Below are 17,861 nucleotides of genomic sequence, written 5' to 3'. Positions count from 1 at the left end.
CATGACATATGACAAACAAGGGTACAATTGATTTACTTCACCTTTCTTTACTTTTCCTTGATCCATTACAGATTTATTCAAAAGTTGAGGCCTGATAGCAGAGTCTGCATAATTTAGCCCATTTACTACAAAACATGTATACTTCACATTGCATCTGATCATTTTTCAAAACATGCTTGAGATTTCTGAATATTAGTTTTATCCTGATGGTCATTTCACAACAACAAATTTTTGTTTTTGTGTGGTGTTCATGTCTGCTTTTTTTTTTTTTTTCTTATAGTTGTATTATGGTTGCATAATAATGCAGCTGCAAGTACAAACTGGGTGGAAAAGTCTGCACTGCATTAAAATACAACAAATAAAAAATATGCAGATATAAAATCTGCTATAATCACCATGACAGTTTCCCTATTTCAAGCAAGTGTTGCAGTCTCCATAAGTTCATTTTCATACCATATGGAAATAACTGAAGAACTGAATAACTGAAATTACTGGCTTTAGGAAAACAGGTTAAAAAATGTACAGCAATATGCTGCTTTCAGAAAGGGTAAACTGTAATGTGAAGTGTATGTAGTTTTTCAGTAAATAAACTTAAACATGCAAAATCACTGGTGTGGTCCCCAACACGAATCCACCTCATGATCCAGGCGCAGGAGCACTCATAGCACATTACTATACTCAAACAACAGGTTATACCTATGAACATTACAGTGAAATGGTAAGGCTGTCTTGTTACTATAGTTACAAAGCCCTGGTTCTAAGAAAAACCTTAATAAATGATCCCTTGCATACCTTGCTTTGATTGCAGTGTTGAATATTGTGCAAAACGTCACCAGAAACTACTTTAAGTACTTACTAAATATTATACACAAGCTGTATAAAAACAGAGGAAGTAAACATTAAAATCCTGTAGGCTCAGTCATTAGGCTACTATACACTGATTATGAAGGCAGAAGCCAGAGTGTTGAGTCAGATAGTACATTTACAGAGATTTAGTTGGAGAGAGAAAGGGAGAGAGAGAGAATCTTGCATGTAGAATGTAAAAGTCAATTCCTCCAGCGAGGAAGCAGGGAGCAGCATCTTAGATCGTTTTATCATCAAATATTCTTTTATTCTGCTAAATACAGCTGCCGCCAGGTTGCAGTGCTATCTAAAGTGTTCTTCCTATTGACCATTTGACTTAAATGGAACAGGGACACAAAATAGTGCAAAGGCGAAAGAAAAACCCACAATTAAGTAATGTTAGCCTTCTGTATAGATGCAGGACACCTGGCTTGTGCAGTGGTCCACCACAGTGAAGAAATCTCCTCCATGTAATTCTTGATTAGGAGCCAGATCGTGTGCTTGGCTGTGGACATTTAACCCTGCTGATGCACCCGCGCACGTTCACGCACAAGCACACACAGACACGTACATAGAAAAAAAAACAAACCATAAAAGTACACAGATGCATGTATGCACAGTGAGAGTTGTTAAATCCAGTGGCAATAATGTGCTCATCCTTGAGCTATTTTGTTTAGACTGTATTATCATTACCTGTAATGCAGGAGAGAGCTGTTTGTGAGGTGGCCACCCCATTGGGAATATTGACTGTTGGAGCGAGGCTGTCACCAAAGCCATCAACTTGCATCAGGTGACTCGAACTGCTCTGTGCTGTGATCCCACCATATTGTGGAGAAGAATATAGCATCTTCATCTGCCCTGAGAGCTCTACAGGGTAAATGAGAAGACCTCACTCCTCTATCCTTATTGTAAAGATCAGTTAAATTAAAGTCTATAGCTTTACCCCATAAATTATACATTCCGGTATAAAAGCAGCCCTCGTAAATGAAACAAACTGTGCATTTTAGTCTTTTCAGACCCTGTCTTTATCTCAGAAGTTAAAACTGAACTGTGTGTTTCTGAAAACCTTGTCAACATCACTGTGGCTGTCAAGTCTGGGGAGAGGTGAAAAGGTGATATCTATTTAAAGGTACATAAAGTGGAGCTGCCTGATTCTGTCTAACTACAAAATTGCCAGCCACCTGCTACACATCGTAAAGATATACTGCACAATTAATGCGCATGTGAGAAAATCTGTTCAAACAGATTGTCAAACTGCCCACACAATTGCTAATAGGCTCAGATGTGAAACTTGCACAATAAACCATATTCAGATTAACCTCCCCCTTGGCACAACTGTATTTACATCTTTGGAGCGAGTATTTTGAAAAACCTTGAAAATACACTGATAATAAACATCTGAGTACCTGGATTGTGATCTGCTAGATCAGGAGTATGGCCTGGCTGCTTCAGATCTTGGTTGTTCTGCAGGGATGTCCCATTGGGAGGATGCGGGAGGCAGGGGGAAAGGCAAGGCCCACACTGGTCCCCGGGGAAGAGCTGGTGAGGGGAAGGATCAACAAACCTGAAATATTTCAGACCGAAATAAATACTCTGCTCGAGGAAATTAAAAAAAAGAACAACATATATTTTTATTATTTAAAAAAACAATTATTACTTATTTCCGCATACAAATGTATATGTATTTTAAATGGTTAAATATTTCTCCAATATTTAAATTTATATCTCACTGAATTGAATCAGTAAGGAATGTCTGCTGAAAGCTTTAAAGAGGCAGAATTTTTGCAGGGCTACCATAATGAAATGTAATACGTTCTACAGGGTTTTACTGTGTCCATCCTCTCTGAATATGAATGAATGTATAATATTTTCCTTAGAAAATAAGTAAGGCACTGTATTATACAGTGTTTATACAACTGTATGTAAGGACATCTACTTGTGTAAAAACAACAGCATTAAAGGTGATAATGCGCATTTTAAACCACCTACTGTAGATGTCAAAGGCTACAGAGATCAAAAACATCTAGGATCACAAACTGAATTGTCCTTTAACTACAATTAAATTCACAGTTAAACTTATGCAAGTTTAGCAAAAAACTGTTTGTCAGATTCCATATTTGTCACAATTTCACACAAAGGTAAAATGACCAGTTGGCTGCAAATAAATCATCAATCATGACCACGAGATTGATTTTCTGTGCTTGAAAATTGATACAAGTAGCAAGGGAGGCACACTCACGGCACTTCAAGATTACGATCTGTACCTTATACACTATGGCCTGTGCAACACAAGTTTATTCAAAGCATTTCCCCAACAAAGTAGTGCAAGTTTATACCTGCAAATTGTTCCTTTATCACTCCTCCTTATATTTAAGGAATTAGACTGCTCCTCCTATCTTTGGTGTAATCAGCTAATATAGCAAAGCAATCTGAACATATTACTTATTTGAAATTTTTTTTTTCTCTTAGTCTTATAGAATTTTAAACCATTAAATGACATCTTTGTCACTCATTGTTACAAAACAAAAAATAAAAAATCAAAGACACTACTTTCATGTATCTCATTGTTAGATACAGAGGATTAAACTAGCAAATTTAAATATTGTTCAGTGGCCATGGCAGCTGACACTCCCGCTGTTAGGTTTGGCGAAGTAACACATTTGCATGTCTACTTACCAATAAAAAGAATATTAAAGGAGCCAAAGTTTGCTGTCAATATACTGAAGGACTGAATGGGAACGCAAAGGAATCCCAGAAAAGTGTACAAAAAATGGCAACAAGGATTTTACAATTGATTTAACATCTAAAAAAGTAATTACAGCGTCTCTCTTCTCCCACTGGACCTTAAATGGTATTTTTTAGATTTTATGATTCACTTATTGAATTCCTTAGCCACTCTTGTCGGTGGCTATAGCATCCATTAATACCAGCGGTCGAGACCAATGAGGCAAAGCGAGGTCTGCTTTCACAGCCCAATTGTCTCCCCAGAATCCTGCAGTGAATGCTCCGGCCTACCGCTGATATGAGAACAATCACAGCCAGTGAGAGACCACGAGCATCTGGCTGCTCAGAATGACAGAAATCCTTTATCACATGCTTTGAAGTGTATAGATGAAGGGATGTTTTCCTATGGGTTGACCAGAGAAATTTGTTGCTGGCCATCCCCAACCTCTAACGCCTCTTCCCAGCCGTAGCACCCACCCACACACACCAAAAAAAAAACAAGCAAAACAAAAACCTAACCCTTTCGACTTTTTCTTTTCTTTTTTTTTTTATCAGGGTACAAAATAGAGCTTTCATTTAAAGTGATTATTCTAATTCTGAGCTTATAGCCTTGAAACCATGACAACCAATGTTTAAGTTGATTGTTTCAGTTCATCAAAGAGAGAAGAGAGATTTGTGAAGCCTTTAAATTAGTCATAATTAAAGTTCTAACTGAGCCAATGGGAATACAAAATGAAAAGAAAATACTACTTGGCTTGCTGAGTAAAGCAAACTGCTCCAACTGTTGACTCTTATGTTGCTGCACATGTTCAGTTCCACAGTATTCCAAAGCAATAACACGAATAACATGAAAAGGATTGGCTTTGTTTCAATGGGTAAACGAACCCTAACACGGAATGCCTTTACATTACCATTGGCAGGGTTATAATGGCTTTAAAAAAACCAAAAACAAACTGTTGCTGGAATTCCGTCACATAATGTACTGTATGTATGTGTAGTTTGAAGAATAGTAACACAGTTTGAATGATTTATGTTGTGGATTATATGCTAAAGAATATAAACCCCTCAGACTTAGACAATAACACAAAAATCCTCAGTACCTGTAATTATCTTGTAAGGAGCACAACAGGGCCAGGTGAGGATTGCTGGAGGAGTCTTGTCCCTGTGGAGCAGCTGAGGAACAGGGATGACAGACACTTCAGGGCTGTCTGCCACAGCCTGAATCTAATGGCTAAACCTATTATGTGCACATGATTGTAGGGTGATACTGTATGTTTATTTATCTAGTTCTTATATAATACATATTAATGCAAAGAGCTAGAGCATAGACATACCAGAGTATGACTCGTAGGATGCACCAGGGGATGGGTTCAAGTCGTTGTCTATCCTTGCCAGAGGAGAAAGGCTTGGTTGTAGAGGGTGGATGGTTAAACAGTCTGTCAGTGTGTCCTGGGTCACATCAGCAGTAGATTTAATCTGGACAAAAGGCACATGAAACATAAACGTAAACAGTGGTGGATAGAATAAACAGTTCTAAGATTCTGGCAGAATCTTCTTTAAATCATTGTAATATAATACTAACATTATTAATAATAAACTAATAAATATGACTTTTGTTAATCATTTTTAATGGATATAATAATTTATAATGCATAAAATGCTTATAATGCACTGTCAACCTTGTTATGTAGATGATTTTTGGTTGGTCAGATATTACTAAAAAAACGTCTTACACATCTGACTTCATCACATGCTTCCACTGGCAGGTCAGCTTATGGACATAAAAGTCTCTTCTATATCAGGTATGGGGAAGGCATTAAGTCTTTTAGAAATTATTTTAAAATTAAACAAACACCATGATAAAATCAAATATTGAATCCAGAAACCACCATAAGGCATCTGAAATGGGAATCTGGCAGGGCAACCTTCCTTGCCATCCCGCTTTGTCTCTCTCTGCTCCCTTCTATCAAATAAAGACAGCAATGAACCAAAAAATAATTTAAAATGGAAATTATTTCAGTGAGGAATTCTTATTAAGCTACTTGTTCTTTGGCCTCTAGTTTAAAGCCTGGTTACGATTTTCACTATTCTTTGCACACAAGACAAGAAACAGCTATAGAATGCCATGGTTGTTGTAGAGTATATACTGTAAGCTAGGATTTTTGTGGTCTTAGTAAGAAACAAATATAACATGAACTCCATCTTGAGAACCATCAGTAAAACTTAAATAAACATCTGTTATTTGAGTTTTTGATGAAAGAAGTTGTGCATGTGGGAGACTTTGTAAAATGACACTTTTTTTAGTAACTACCCACCTTCTTTGTCTGTATCTATGGTGACATAACCCTCAGTAAGAGCTAAAGAGCATGAATCTCACACGCACATGCAAAAATGTTAACTGCAACACGGCCGTGCCGTAATGTGAAAATCTATAGTGGCGTCGCCCTAAGTGGAAAAACAGAGGGGGCAAAAACAGGACAAAGATATGACAAACAACATCATGTGTATTTTTGTGTGACCTAGCTCTGTGTGTTGTGTAGGTTTGATGAACAGTATAAAATGACATCCCTGCTTGGTGGGTATTTTCTTCTGAATTCACAAACACCTAAACGTAAGTTAAAGAAAGTTAAAGTAAATTACATCTTTCTGTGTCCACTTAAGTTACAGAGCTTAGCAGAGCAGAATGGAGAGCACATCACAGAGAGTAGATACTTGGCACCATCAGCTGATTAGGACAAATCAAAGCACAATGAAATGAAACATCTGAATTGTGTTGATGAAGCTCCTATTTTTTTCATGGTTGTAATGTTGAAGAAGTGATGCTATGTATTTGAAATCATCACTAATGAGATTTGCTCAAGGTCGAAAGTTATTTCTGACTGCAAATACCTAATAAACCCAACTGGCCCAATTTTAGAATTATTTTAAAATTCACTTTGCATACCTGGGTGGTATTTTGGTGCCAAGCGCAGAGCGCATGGTGCTCAAGTGGGAGGAAAGGCACGAACAGGCGGGAAGTTCATTCAAATGAGTCAGCGCAAAGCGGGTTTGGGGTATTTTTGGTGGAAAATGTGTCTTAGACTTTGGGCTGAGAATAGACGACTCAGACCCACGTCTGCTTCTGGAGCAACGTCAGTCTGCTGCCGCTTTGGTTAATTCATTAACAACAGCAAACCCAATACACGGGACAAATGCGCAGAAATGACGGATTAACTATTTAAAAGTAAACAACCCATTTCAATAAATTGCTCCCCAGCTAAAATGGCGTAAAAGTCGGCCTCAAAAAAATACAGTTTATCAGTCTGCATTTATCTTTAAATTACTACAAGTGATTCGTGCAGTCCTCTGTTGCCCACGGCTGCTTGATATTGTCTGTGAAAAGCTTCCCCTTTAGTTCAATAATTCCCTCGCGTCGTCTGAGGGCAACATGACACACACACACGTTAATAAATCTGCACCGTCTGATTTGAGAAGACGGTCCACTGTGTTCATTTTTTATTAAATCACGTGCAAATGACATCAGACTGCCGCAAAGTAACGCCATACAATACTACCCCGATCAGACTGGTCCGCAATGACTCGGTATTCTGTTAAGTGGGAGATGTCGGATTACAGCCGCTCGTCAGTCCTGTGCGCCATAGCCTCCTTTCCAACTTTCTTTTTTAGCAGAGGTGGCATTCGGTGTTTTATTCTTGAAATGCATTACGGTGCAAATGCTGTTGCGTCACATTTTCCTATGTGACGTGAGAGACAGTAGAAACGCGAACCGGTAAAGCGGGTGCGCTTGGAGGTACCCACACAGCCCATGCGCCCAAGACCTACCGCTTCGCACCTGTCGTTGCGCTTGCGCTTGATAAAATCGGGCTCCGTGTCTTTTACAATTCAGTTTCGTTTGTCAGTCAACATATTCACCGAGCTGTGCACTTGGCGTAACCTTTCCAAGTAAAACACATTATGAAGAACACCAAACTATTGGTTCTCAAACAGAAAAGACTGTGAAAACTGTGAAATGTGCCACAGCGTGCGCTGCAGTGCGTACCTTCTTCCGTAACTGTCGCTCTTTAGTAGAGTGAGACTTCACGTGTTTCCTCAAGGAGCTGGGATCAGTGTAACGCTTTGCACAGCCAGGCACCTGGCACGCATACGGCTTCTGTACAACCACAGATACATGAAAAGTCGAAGGAGCCCACATAGAGGCAAACACACACATGTACACGAGCTTTGAAGTACCACGCGTAATTGTATGTGTGTCTGTGCCGGTCTGCCACTCACTGTGTCCAGGTGTGTGCGCTGGTGTTTAGCTCTGTCACTTGAGTTGCTGAAGGCCTTGTGGCAGCCTGGGTGCTGACACATATAGGGTTTCTCCCCCGTGTGGCTCCGCAGGTGGATCTTCAGGTTTTCTAGCCGAGAGAAAGCCTTCTTGCAGCCCTCGAACTGTAACCGCATATCGACACAGTAAAAGTAGTTCAAGCAGTCTATTGCCATCAGATTGCCACAGAGTAGCAGTATAATACATGCATTTAAAACGAAACCTTTATACTTTTGGCTCTTGGCTCCCACCCATGCAATAATGAATATAAGCCCTAAAGGCATCTCTAACCTGATGTTGCACACTTGCTCGGAGCTATGAGATTATTAGCTGGAATCACCCGTAAAAAAAAAAAGGGCTGCTGACCTCGGTGTGGGTGGAAGGGGAAATATAGAAAACCTCTGAATAGAAAAATTACTTTCATTTAGTCTCAGCTGATAATCAAGTATGCCCTATCTACTCACTGCTAGTTACATGGTCGAGAGCAGCAAGACCTGAGAGGGACAAACAATTGGGAGAGACAGGTGCATCCTTGTTTTGCTATGGCAAAATAGTGCTATCTATTCACCGTTGGATCTCGTGGCTGTTATTAGCAGTGAGCAGACTGTATTGTATTGCTTGTCTTTATACTGTATGTTGTCTTTAAATGATACTGAACCAAACATACAGAGGCACAAACACATTAGAAATGTATTTTTTGTTCTCACCTTTTTTCTTTTTTTTGTTTTTGTTTTGTATGCATCCCTTCTACAAAATATGAAATTGGGGTGCAGCAATACTGGGATCTTGAACTGGTTGACAGAGATAGAGTCATGAGGCTTTGTGCTTTCAAACAGTGTATATACTCTGTCAAAATTGAGTTCGGATTCAACTGCAGGCTATCCCAAAAGGCAATATCACAAAGAAAAATATTCACAAGAAAAGGACATGTTAAATGTTTATACTAAATGTCATATTTTCAGTAATTCATCCCTGATGGGCGTGAGTGTCACCAGCAGGGGTCAGTGTTTATACACACATCAATGTACTGTCATCTTGTATTTTCAGTCCTTTATCTTGCATCACCTTGACAGCAGTTGGTAGCTATCAATTGCAAAAAAAAGTAATTGTCACTTTTAGTGGACTATTTTTAATACATTCATAGAAAATCTCAAACGGAAGAGTGACTACATTTTTTTTTACATATGTATATATATCTATATATAGATATATATATCTATATATAGATATATATACATACATATATATATATATGTAACAGCATTATACAGAGGGCCTACACTTGCACTATGTCTTGAGCTTCAGGAAAATACTAATCTCACAATAATACAAACCAAAAAAAATAGCTCTTTTTTGCAGTATCATGTGACCACAGTGACTTCACTACAAAAATATGTGACTCATCAAAGCCTTGCTTTTGTAAGGCCAGGACTTTACGCTCCCTCTTCCTGCTCACAGGGGGTTGGAATGTACTTACTAAACCTTATGGCAAAACACACAGACCATGTCCAGTTTTGTTATTTTTCCTCCAAGACTGGATTCCTCACATACTGATACCTCCTTTTTTCTCCCATTAATAATTCACTTAAAACATTCCTCTGAATTCCACGTAGAAATGCTTGCACATTCTCTGTCGTCACAACACAGATATTTCCTGTCAACATCTATTCTCAAAAATTCCAACACGCCCACCCTGGCTCTGATATTGAACTTGAAAATCAATATTTTTAACATCACTTTTGGCTAAGCCTTGTTTGCAGTGGAGCGCCATTGTTACAAGTCAATGTTATAGCAACCATTTTTGATGGATGGTGGTTGTATTCTGGAAATGTTATAAATGTGTAAGGTCTAGGTTGACCAGCACTGAATACGAAGAATTCTTAACATCTTGCCAAAGCAAATGGACTAAATTGGAAACCAAACAAAACTGTAGAGTCACACAAAATGAGAAGTGCTTCTCCTAACCCGTTAACCTTTCCCACGCATGAGAGTAGATCTTCACTTGAGCACCCTTTCCAATTCTGTTCTATTAGAATAAATGCTCTTTCATAAGGCGATGCATTAGAAAAGTAGACCAATCCTAAATATAGTTGAAACAGAAGAATTAACAATAAACCCCTCAGCTAGAGTACCACAAGACAAAGAGCCCAGACAGAGATAAATAGTCTCTGAGAACCAAAGCCGACAGACAAGCGAGAACCAGCATAAAGCTAAAATACTGCCAGGACTCCAGGACTAGCCAGGGGTATGTAACTGTGTAACTCTCTCTCTCTGTCTCATGAAGCACTCATAAAGCATGGAGGGCTTTTTATTTTGTTGCAAGGGGCGTTTGGGCTGAAAAGAAAGCAGCATGGCTCCTCAGTGTAGATCAGTGTTACAGCCAGCGTCTGACAGGTCCTGGCAGGTACTCATGCCCTGGCTGAACAATGACAGCTGCAGTCTGTGCCAGCAGCGTCTGTCCAGGGCCCAGTCTTACTCTGAGGTCAATTCACTCTGGACTCCAATCCTTTCTGTTTCACCAGTGATATTTCTACCCTCTTTATTCTTTTTTTCCCACCTGTTTCATTTGCTGTGTATTTTTAGCTCTTCTGTCCCTGTTTCTATTGATTAGTAAATTCCTGGGGGGATGAGAAATAATACTTTAGCAACATAGTAGAACTACTTCTAATATGTGGGATGAAATGCTTCAGTTTTACCACAAAACAAAGTAGATCATAGGAACCATAAACATCAAATATTTAAAACAATAATGTAACAAATTGTCTCTAATTGGAATTATACCTTAATTTTAGAGGTATGTGTGACATTTAATGATACTGAGGATGGGGCGTTATTTTTCTGGATCGAAAAATGGCTACAATATACGGTAATGTGCATGTGGACTACTGTGATTCAATCATGATCACTAACAAAATGAACGAAAATTGTTACAATTATCTCCAGGTGAGGATTCAATATTATTTATCCTCAGTCTGTTTAAATTAAAAATAATTGCCATGCAACTGAATGATTTGTTTACTAAAGCAGAATAATGACAGGGCCTGTAATGTGAAAATGACTTCTAGGTATTGAAGCATCAGTTCCTGGTGCCTAAACCAAGTTAGTTCCCTCCAAACAATTGTAAGGATGACACCAAAAATGCTGTCAAACCTGAAATCCAACCAGACCTGCCTTCAGCAACATTAGCAAGGGCTGAATTACAAGCTGCTCATATAGGGAAATTTAGTGGACTAGGTAGATTTTGGTCAGCTGTGCTAATAATTGATGCTCACTAGTGCTAATTATTTTTTACTTATATATTATGAATTCAGTAAAAAATAACCAAAAATAAAAACACAATTCACTCAGTCATTCCAAGATAAATTAATTCAGGGGAAATTTTCGGCGATCTCAGTGTCGGAGTGGCATGCAAACGTGGCAGCCACAATGTACAAGCTAATTGCTCAGAAGAACAAGCCATATCTCCACCACCTGAGGAGAGAGTCATGCAATTACCACAGAAGGATATTAAAAACCGTCCATTAACATGCTGACTCACAGTGACTGTGGAGATCTGCTTTGTTTTCGGGTTTAGGTTCAAATGATGCTTTGGAACCCTCATATGTGACACAGTGACAGATGCAAATAGACTGGTGAGACAAGGATATGTTAAAAACCGTTCAATCATCACTAAACAGATTGTGAAATGACAGGTACAAGTCTGGGCCTGCCCTGTATGTTCACTGTGTACAAGAGCCACATCATTGTTCTGTTGCTTGCTCACACTTCATTTATCGTGCATCGGTTTATTCACTTGCCAATCATTTCCTAAGGAAAACTGGGTTCTACATCTTGGATAGCTGTATAATCTGAAAGGTGGGTTCAGCCATCCCTAATATTAAAGTGCTTTTAGCTACCTGTTGTTTTCATATCCAGCATTACCTTCATTTAAGCACAACTTTTCAACCTTTCAGTAGAAGTCATCACTTGGACAGAATCATGCTCAGGTCTATGAAAATGTTGATGTATGTGGCATGCATTCTTGACATTATTCTCAGACCTGACGACCTGAGGAAAATCCACACAGAATCAAAATGTCTCCCTAAAGCACAGGAACGATGAGTCTAATGTGCTGGCTTTTTTCTCTCTTTACTTAGAATCAGCCTGCACTATACTGTATCACAGACACAAGTGGCACTTTATATCAATTCCATTTTTGGCAACGGGCTGTGACCATGAATACTTTCTTCATTATGAATGATTACATGGAAAACATACCCATCCAATGATTGTAGCCCCATGGTAACAGAGCAGGCTTCAACTAATAAGTGAGTATTTTGGTACAAAAGGTCGACTGCAGGTATGCATGCAGTTAATTATTGACTTGTTGAAAGCAGCGACATGAAGCATGTTTGGCAAGTGGTTTGTCAATTACTCATCTCATCTCAAATGTTTTCCCATTGGGAGTGTTGAAAAGACAAACAAGGGAGAAAATAAGCTGTGTACAATCCACATAAATTATTTTTAGCCAGGCTATGGGCATGGTTCACAGGATGACAATGTCAGTCTGTCTGTCGGTCAGCTGGTTGGTCGACCCACAACTTTTGTCCAGACTGAAATATTTCAACAACTACTGAGTGGATTGCCATAAAATTTAGTGCAGACATCCTTGGTTCCAGGCGATGTATCCTAATGACTTTGGTGATCCTCTGACTTCTCCTCTACCACTGCCAATGAGGTTGATATTTTTGTCTTTACCGAGATATTTCAACAACAATAGGATTGATTGCCATGAAATTTGATATAGATAGCCATGTTCCCCTGACAATGAATCCTAGGGACTTTGATAAGACCCTGATTTTTCCTCTAACACCACTACAGGCCCAAAGTTTTCACTTATACTGTGAAATATCTCAACATCTACTGGATGTATGGGCAAATCATCTGGCCATACCGCCCAGACGATGTGTCATTTACGGCTTTTAGTGAAATATCTCAGCAGCTAGGAATGCTGCGAAATTTGGTACAGGCATTCATGGTCCCCACAGGATGAATTGTAATCACTTTGGTGATCACCTGATTTTTCATCTAAGGTGTAATTTTTGTTTGGTACCGATTAACTAATGTAGCAGACTAACACTCTAAACTAAGATGATGAACATGGTTAACATTACACCTGCTAAGCATCAGCATGTTAGCATTGCCATTGTGAGCACGGTAACATGCTGACGTAAGCATTTAGCTCTAAGCACTGCTGTTCCTAAGTAGAGCCTCACAGATCCAGTAGCATGGCTATAGACTCTTGTTTCTACATTCTAGACTGAGATGGTAATCTCTACATTATGATATCTTTCACATCACATCCAAATATAATACCCAACAAAAGAGTCATCATTAAGTTGCAACACATCTCAAAGGACAAGATCATTCATCTTGCAGAAACTAATCCAACAGTTCATCAATAATAAGGCCCATTGATAAATGCCAACTCTTTAGCCACAGACTATGACCTGTAGAGAGCCAGACTATGAGGCATCACCTTCCCAGAATGATAGCCAAGCTTTTCAGACGGTGGCCTGGCAAACCCACTGCTGCTAACAGGCTCAGTAGCTACTAGAGAGCCATGGTGCCATGCCAGGTCTATGGTGCTAGGCCTCCTTTGTGCTAATTTAATAACTACATAATTGAGTTAATTCCCATGTCAATTATCACAGAGCTCCGCTAATTACCCCATGACTAAAGTTGAGAGGAGAGAGGGGCCATATTTCTGATCTAAGCCTTGGCCATAAACACAGACGACCTGAAGGCATTAATTCTTAAAAAAAAAAATTCTGCATCTTTAAACTAGATACTGTGGCTCAACACAGTCAAGCACTGAGAATTGAACTCAGTGAGCCCCTTAAATTCTTCATGTTCCTGCTTTGACTGCATTCACTCAGGCTCTAACAAATGAGAAAAAAAAGTAATCTGATTGAGAGGCAGTTGTGCTATCTGTGTATTGTTAGGAGGTGGGATAGCATACGGAATCTATCTTTTCTAAGATGCAGAGAAATTAAGAATTATACGAAAATAAAGTATTGACTTCAGCTGCATTAAAAAGAGACAGTTCTGTGATTTGCATGGTGTACCGTGCACTTGTTGGGTTTCTCTCCTGAATGGACCCTCATGTGGATAAGAAGCTTGTATCGGGCATTGAAGGGCTTGAAGTTTCGTGCACAGCCCACCCAGTAGCATGTGAAATCCTCAGCCTTCCGCTGGTCCACATGTAGCTTTTCTATGTGCCTTACCAGCTCCTCCTTTTGGTCATAGACTGCACTGCAGTCCAACCACCTGCAGCAGTGGGCCCCATAGTCCTCCAGCTCTCCTTCCTCTTCCTCCAGCATTGGGACCTGGGGTAAAAAGCTCATCCCATGCCTTGAAGGAACCATGGAAGCCTGTGTGAGAAGGTCCTGGGATGGGGGCTTTATTTTGCAGTGACGTCTGGAGAGGTGAATGTGCTGGTGGGAGTGGTAGGGTGGTGGAGGCCCCTGAGGAGTAGCAGCTACATGAACTGGCTCTAACTGTAAAGGTGGCAGCAGGTTGTTGGTGATTTGGCTGCCGCTCTCTGAAGTCTTCTCCAGCACGCCTCCTTCCTCTGGGAGGCACTGCTGCTCCACAACCATGTTAGCCATCCGGCTCTCCAGACCCCCTCCCTCTTCAAGCATCTGCATTCGGCAGTACTCTGTCTGTGGGGCCATAGCCTTCAAAGAGCCTGGCCTGCTGTAGGAATGGACTTGGGGGATACACCGACCTCTCACACCCAGGAAGTGACCATAACCATCAGACTGGACAGGCGAGAGTGTGGGGTGGGAGGCTGGAGAGCTGCGGGAACCATTGATATAAGCCACAAGGGAGGTAGGCGAGGTGCGTATGATGGAGTTGAAATCGATACCCATGACATCTGACAAAGGCGACATGGAGAGAGCTCTCTTCTTAGCACGAGATGGTCGAGGACTTCCAGCATCACCTGCAAACAGGTATGAAGGCAGGGAGGCAGAGGTACTCGTGCCACCTGATATGGTCGTGCCAGACATGGCTGTGGTTGGTGAAATGCTGAGCTGCTCACCTCCCTCACTGGCCTGGGTGGAGCACTGAGGTAGTCCCACTTGAGGAAGCACACGGTAGCCATATGGCCAGTCATGTCTTCCACTAAACACTGACTGTGTTTCAAACAGACTGAGGGTAGTGGATGCCAGGGATTCTCTGGACAGTAAGGATCTGAAACACATTGTTGTTATCCACTTTAGTAACACTCTTAAGGTTTAGTGAGCTCATCATCACATACTGTTATTGCAATTGCCCACCTGGCATCAGTGTGGGGAATCGTTACACTATGTAAATGTGATGGAGGATGAGGTGCTGCAGGCCCCGCAGTATATGGTTGGCCTGTGACAACAGTCATGGGACTACTGGTCACTGTCAGGCTAGCAGCTGCTGGCTGGCCAAATACTTCCATGGTGGGCCCAGACACACGGCAACCTACTGGACACAAGCCCAACATTCAGTAAACAGAATATCCAGATGAGAGATACCTTATTTTAGTGTGGATGTTACCGCAGAGCAACAACTTTTATCCACATTCAACAAATCTCCACAGATCAGTTCAGAGCGTTAACATAATGTTACTCAACTATCAGGAAAAGACATTAAACTCAAATTAAAATTAAATGCCACACCTTTCGCCTGCTTATAAAGGTTTATACAGTAGATGGGGGAATTTCCCTCACCATCCTGAGCTGGTGAGAGACACTTTCTGCTCTGTTAATCACTAATGAGCTTTTCACCTCCTTCCACTTTTCCTCAGTAGAAAATTAAGGACAAGCTTTATGCTTGGTTAATTATCAATAAAATAGGAGAGCAAGAAGTTTAGCAAGAAGACATTGAGGTTCTGAAGAGAACACTGGGAATGAGTGAAGTATGAAGATGTGCATAGTAAATAAGTTGCGGTTTTGGTGAAGTGGAGAAGTCTGTCCACAACATCCATCTGTCTGGCTTATCTTTTTATAGGACGTGTGTCCTGATTTCTCTGATAAAATGTAGACAGGGTGTGTGTTGAGCCGAGAGTTATATCCTGTAGACTGCAGTGTTAAACTACTGTTCTGAAGAGTAAAGTTACACTTGCATCTTGCTCACATGCCCTGGGTTTATTAGATATTTTTAACCTATGTTTTTACCTTTGAAGCCATTGTTAGAGGAGCGGAGTCCTGTCTGAATGGTAGTTGTCACTGTTGTGGTTGGAGGATGAGGAGTAGGCACTTGCTGTTGTAGGGGTGCAGTAGGCATGTTTAGATGTTTCCCATTGGTCAACACCTGCCTGCGGAGGCTCAGGGTTGGCAGAACAACATGGCCTCCGCTGTGTTTCCCAGAGGCAAGAGAGTGAATGGCCCCAGTTTTCACTTTCTCCATTCCTGAGGGGGGACTAAGATTGGCCCGTGGGGGGGGGGACATGGGAATCCTGATGGACTGGGACTGGTGTCCTCTGATCATGCTCAGTGATGGGGACACATTGCATGGAGAAACCAGGAGCTGACAGCCTTTTCCACTCATGGCTGAAACCTCAGAAGTTCTGTGCTCATGAGGAAGTCGATTCAGTTGTTTGCACTTCATAAAATTCGCTTTTCACAGGAACTGGTAGTACACAGCTCATACCTAGGAGACGATTCAAATGCATGAAAACATAAAAATACACAGTGCACAAATAAAAGATGGCTGAATTAAAATATGAAATTAAAACAGCAAAATTAATATTAAACCAAAAATGCACTGTCTTCGTACTTTGAAACTCAAACCTATGAAAAACAACCCAACCAAAAACAACTTAACTGTGCATTGTACTTAAACAAGATTATTTCAGGCTTACAAACATATAAATGAATAAATATTAGCCAACATAAAGACTACTGCCACTGTATCACTATGATGACTGACTTAACATGTTCTGTAATACAAACCAAGATATGCATAAACTTATAGCCAACTTTTTAAACAAATCATAAGTTTGAGCTATAAAAATGTGTTTTCACTATTGTCCATATAGGCAAGTATAAAGCTAATACTTGGGATTTACTTCAGAAAGTTCCTACAAGAGTACTATGAAACAGTAAAAAAAAAAAAATATGACCTTTGCAGTCAAGTTTATCATCACACGACGGCGCGTTCCCTTACCTCATGTTGTTGTCGCAAACACTTTCCCTAAAGTGACATGTCCGGGACGAAGAGCTGCCTCAGTCCGGCGAGCTGTGAATGGTGTTTGGATAACACCAGGAGATCAAGTGTCGTGCGTCTGTCAGAGTTTGTGATGGGTGTTCACTGAGCAGAGAAGTCAAGCGTCGGGGGAATCTCCCGGTTTCTCTCAGTCCCGCTCACTGCTCTGTTCCCAGTCATTTCTTTGCCTTCCCCCTGATCACCCTTTTGCCCTTGACACGGCTTTATGTGGACGACGTCATTTCAAACTGAGAGGACCTTAACAGTAAATAATTAAAGTTTTTTTTTGTGTGTGTGTGTGTGTGTTGGTGACAGGTTTGTTACTCCTACTGTTGCCTATAATGTGTTTGCGCGCGCGCATTAGAGGCAGTCTTCAGGTGAGCGCGTGCTCCATCACACCCACCGTGAAAAGCTGTATTTCTAGCTCGGCTGCTTATTGACCGATTGATGGGTGATTTGTTCGTTTACATTTCCCGGCAATAAAATATTTCGCAGTTACATTTGTACGCCGTTTCTACTTAAAATAACATTTCTCCCGTTGTCTCTTCTCGCTATAACTTAATAATTTAATAATTCAGATATTTAATTTGGCTCCTGTCGTAACGGCAGCACTGAAAAGCAGCCATTCTATGCTGCTAGGTGAAAGAGTTTTTGGGAATAAAACTGCAGATGCCCACAACAGTTATATTAAACACGTTGCATATAGTAGCAGTGATACACATATAGCAGCGAGAGAAAATGGAGTGAATCAGTGTGAACCCTT

The 17,861-nt window shown here is 40.5% G+C and overlaps 1 protein-coding gene across 5 annotated transcripts; it reads right to left on the bottom strand.

Moving 5' to 3' along the window:
- Positions 1–258: 258 nt before the first annotated feature.
- On the bottom strand, positions 259–16,441 carry glis3 (GLIS family zinc finger 3). 5 transcript variants are annotated; one of them, XM_040157666.1, is made up of 10 exons: positions 16,069–16,441; positions 15,199–15,373; positions 13,984–15,112; positions 7,840–8,001; positions 7,607–7,717; positions 4,902–5,043; positions 4,668–4,740; positions 2,250–2,407; positions 1,537–1,710; positions 259–1,367 (listed from the first exon to the last, which is right to left on the bottom strand). In XM_040157666.1, exons 1-10 carry the CDS (start codon positions 16,439–16,441, stop codon positions 1,243–1,245), a joined length of 2,622 nt encoding a protein of 873 aa, XP_040013600.1. In that variant the 3' UTR covers positions 259–1,242. The 5 variants fall into 5 exon arrangements, with proteins under 5 accessions (XP_040013600.1, XP_040013601.1, XP_040013602.1 ...); XM_040157667.1 differs by having other exon boundaries at positions 259–1,364; XM_040157668.1 differs by having other exon boundaries at positions 1,537–1,653.
- Positions 16,442–17,861: the final 1,420 nt, after the last annotated feature.

This window comes from Xiphias gladius, chromosome 20 (assembly GCF_016859285.1).
Source record: "Xiphias gladius isolate SHS-SW01 ecotype Sanya breed wild chromosome 20, ASM1685928v1, whole genome shotgun sequence".
Lineage (NCBI taxonomy): Eukaryota > Metazoa > Chordata > Actinopteri > Istiophoriformes > Xiphiidae > Xiphias > Xiphias gladius.
Note: the sequence above shows the minus strand (reverse complement) of the source record. Positions and strands in the feature narration are given on the sequence as shown.

Bases quoted from the DNA above. Each gene is read 5' to 3' on its own strand.
- glis3 (XM_040157666.1), bottom strand. From the start codon at position 16,441: ATGAGTGGAAAAGGCTGTCAGCTCCTGGTTTCTCCATGCAATGTGTCC. The intron at 15,374-16,068 runs GTAAAAACATAG...TGTGTCCAGTAG, and splicing joins CTCTAACAATGGCTTCAAAG to GTTGCCGTGTGTCTGGGCCC. The intron at 1,711-2,249 runs GTACTCAGATGT...TTTACCCTGTAG, and splicing joins TCTAGCAGATCACAATCCAG to AGCTCTCAGGGCAGATGAAG.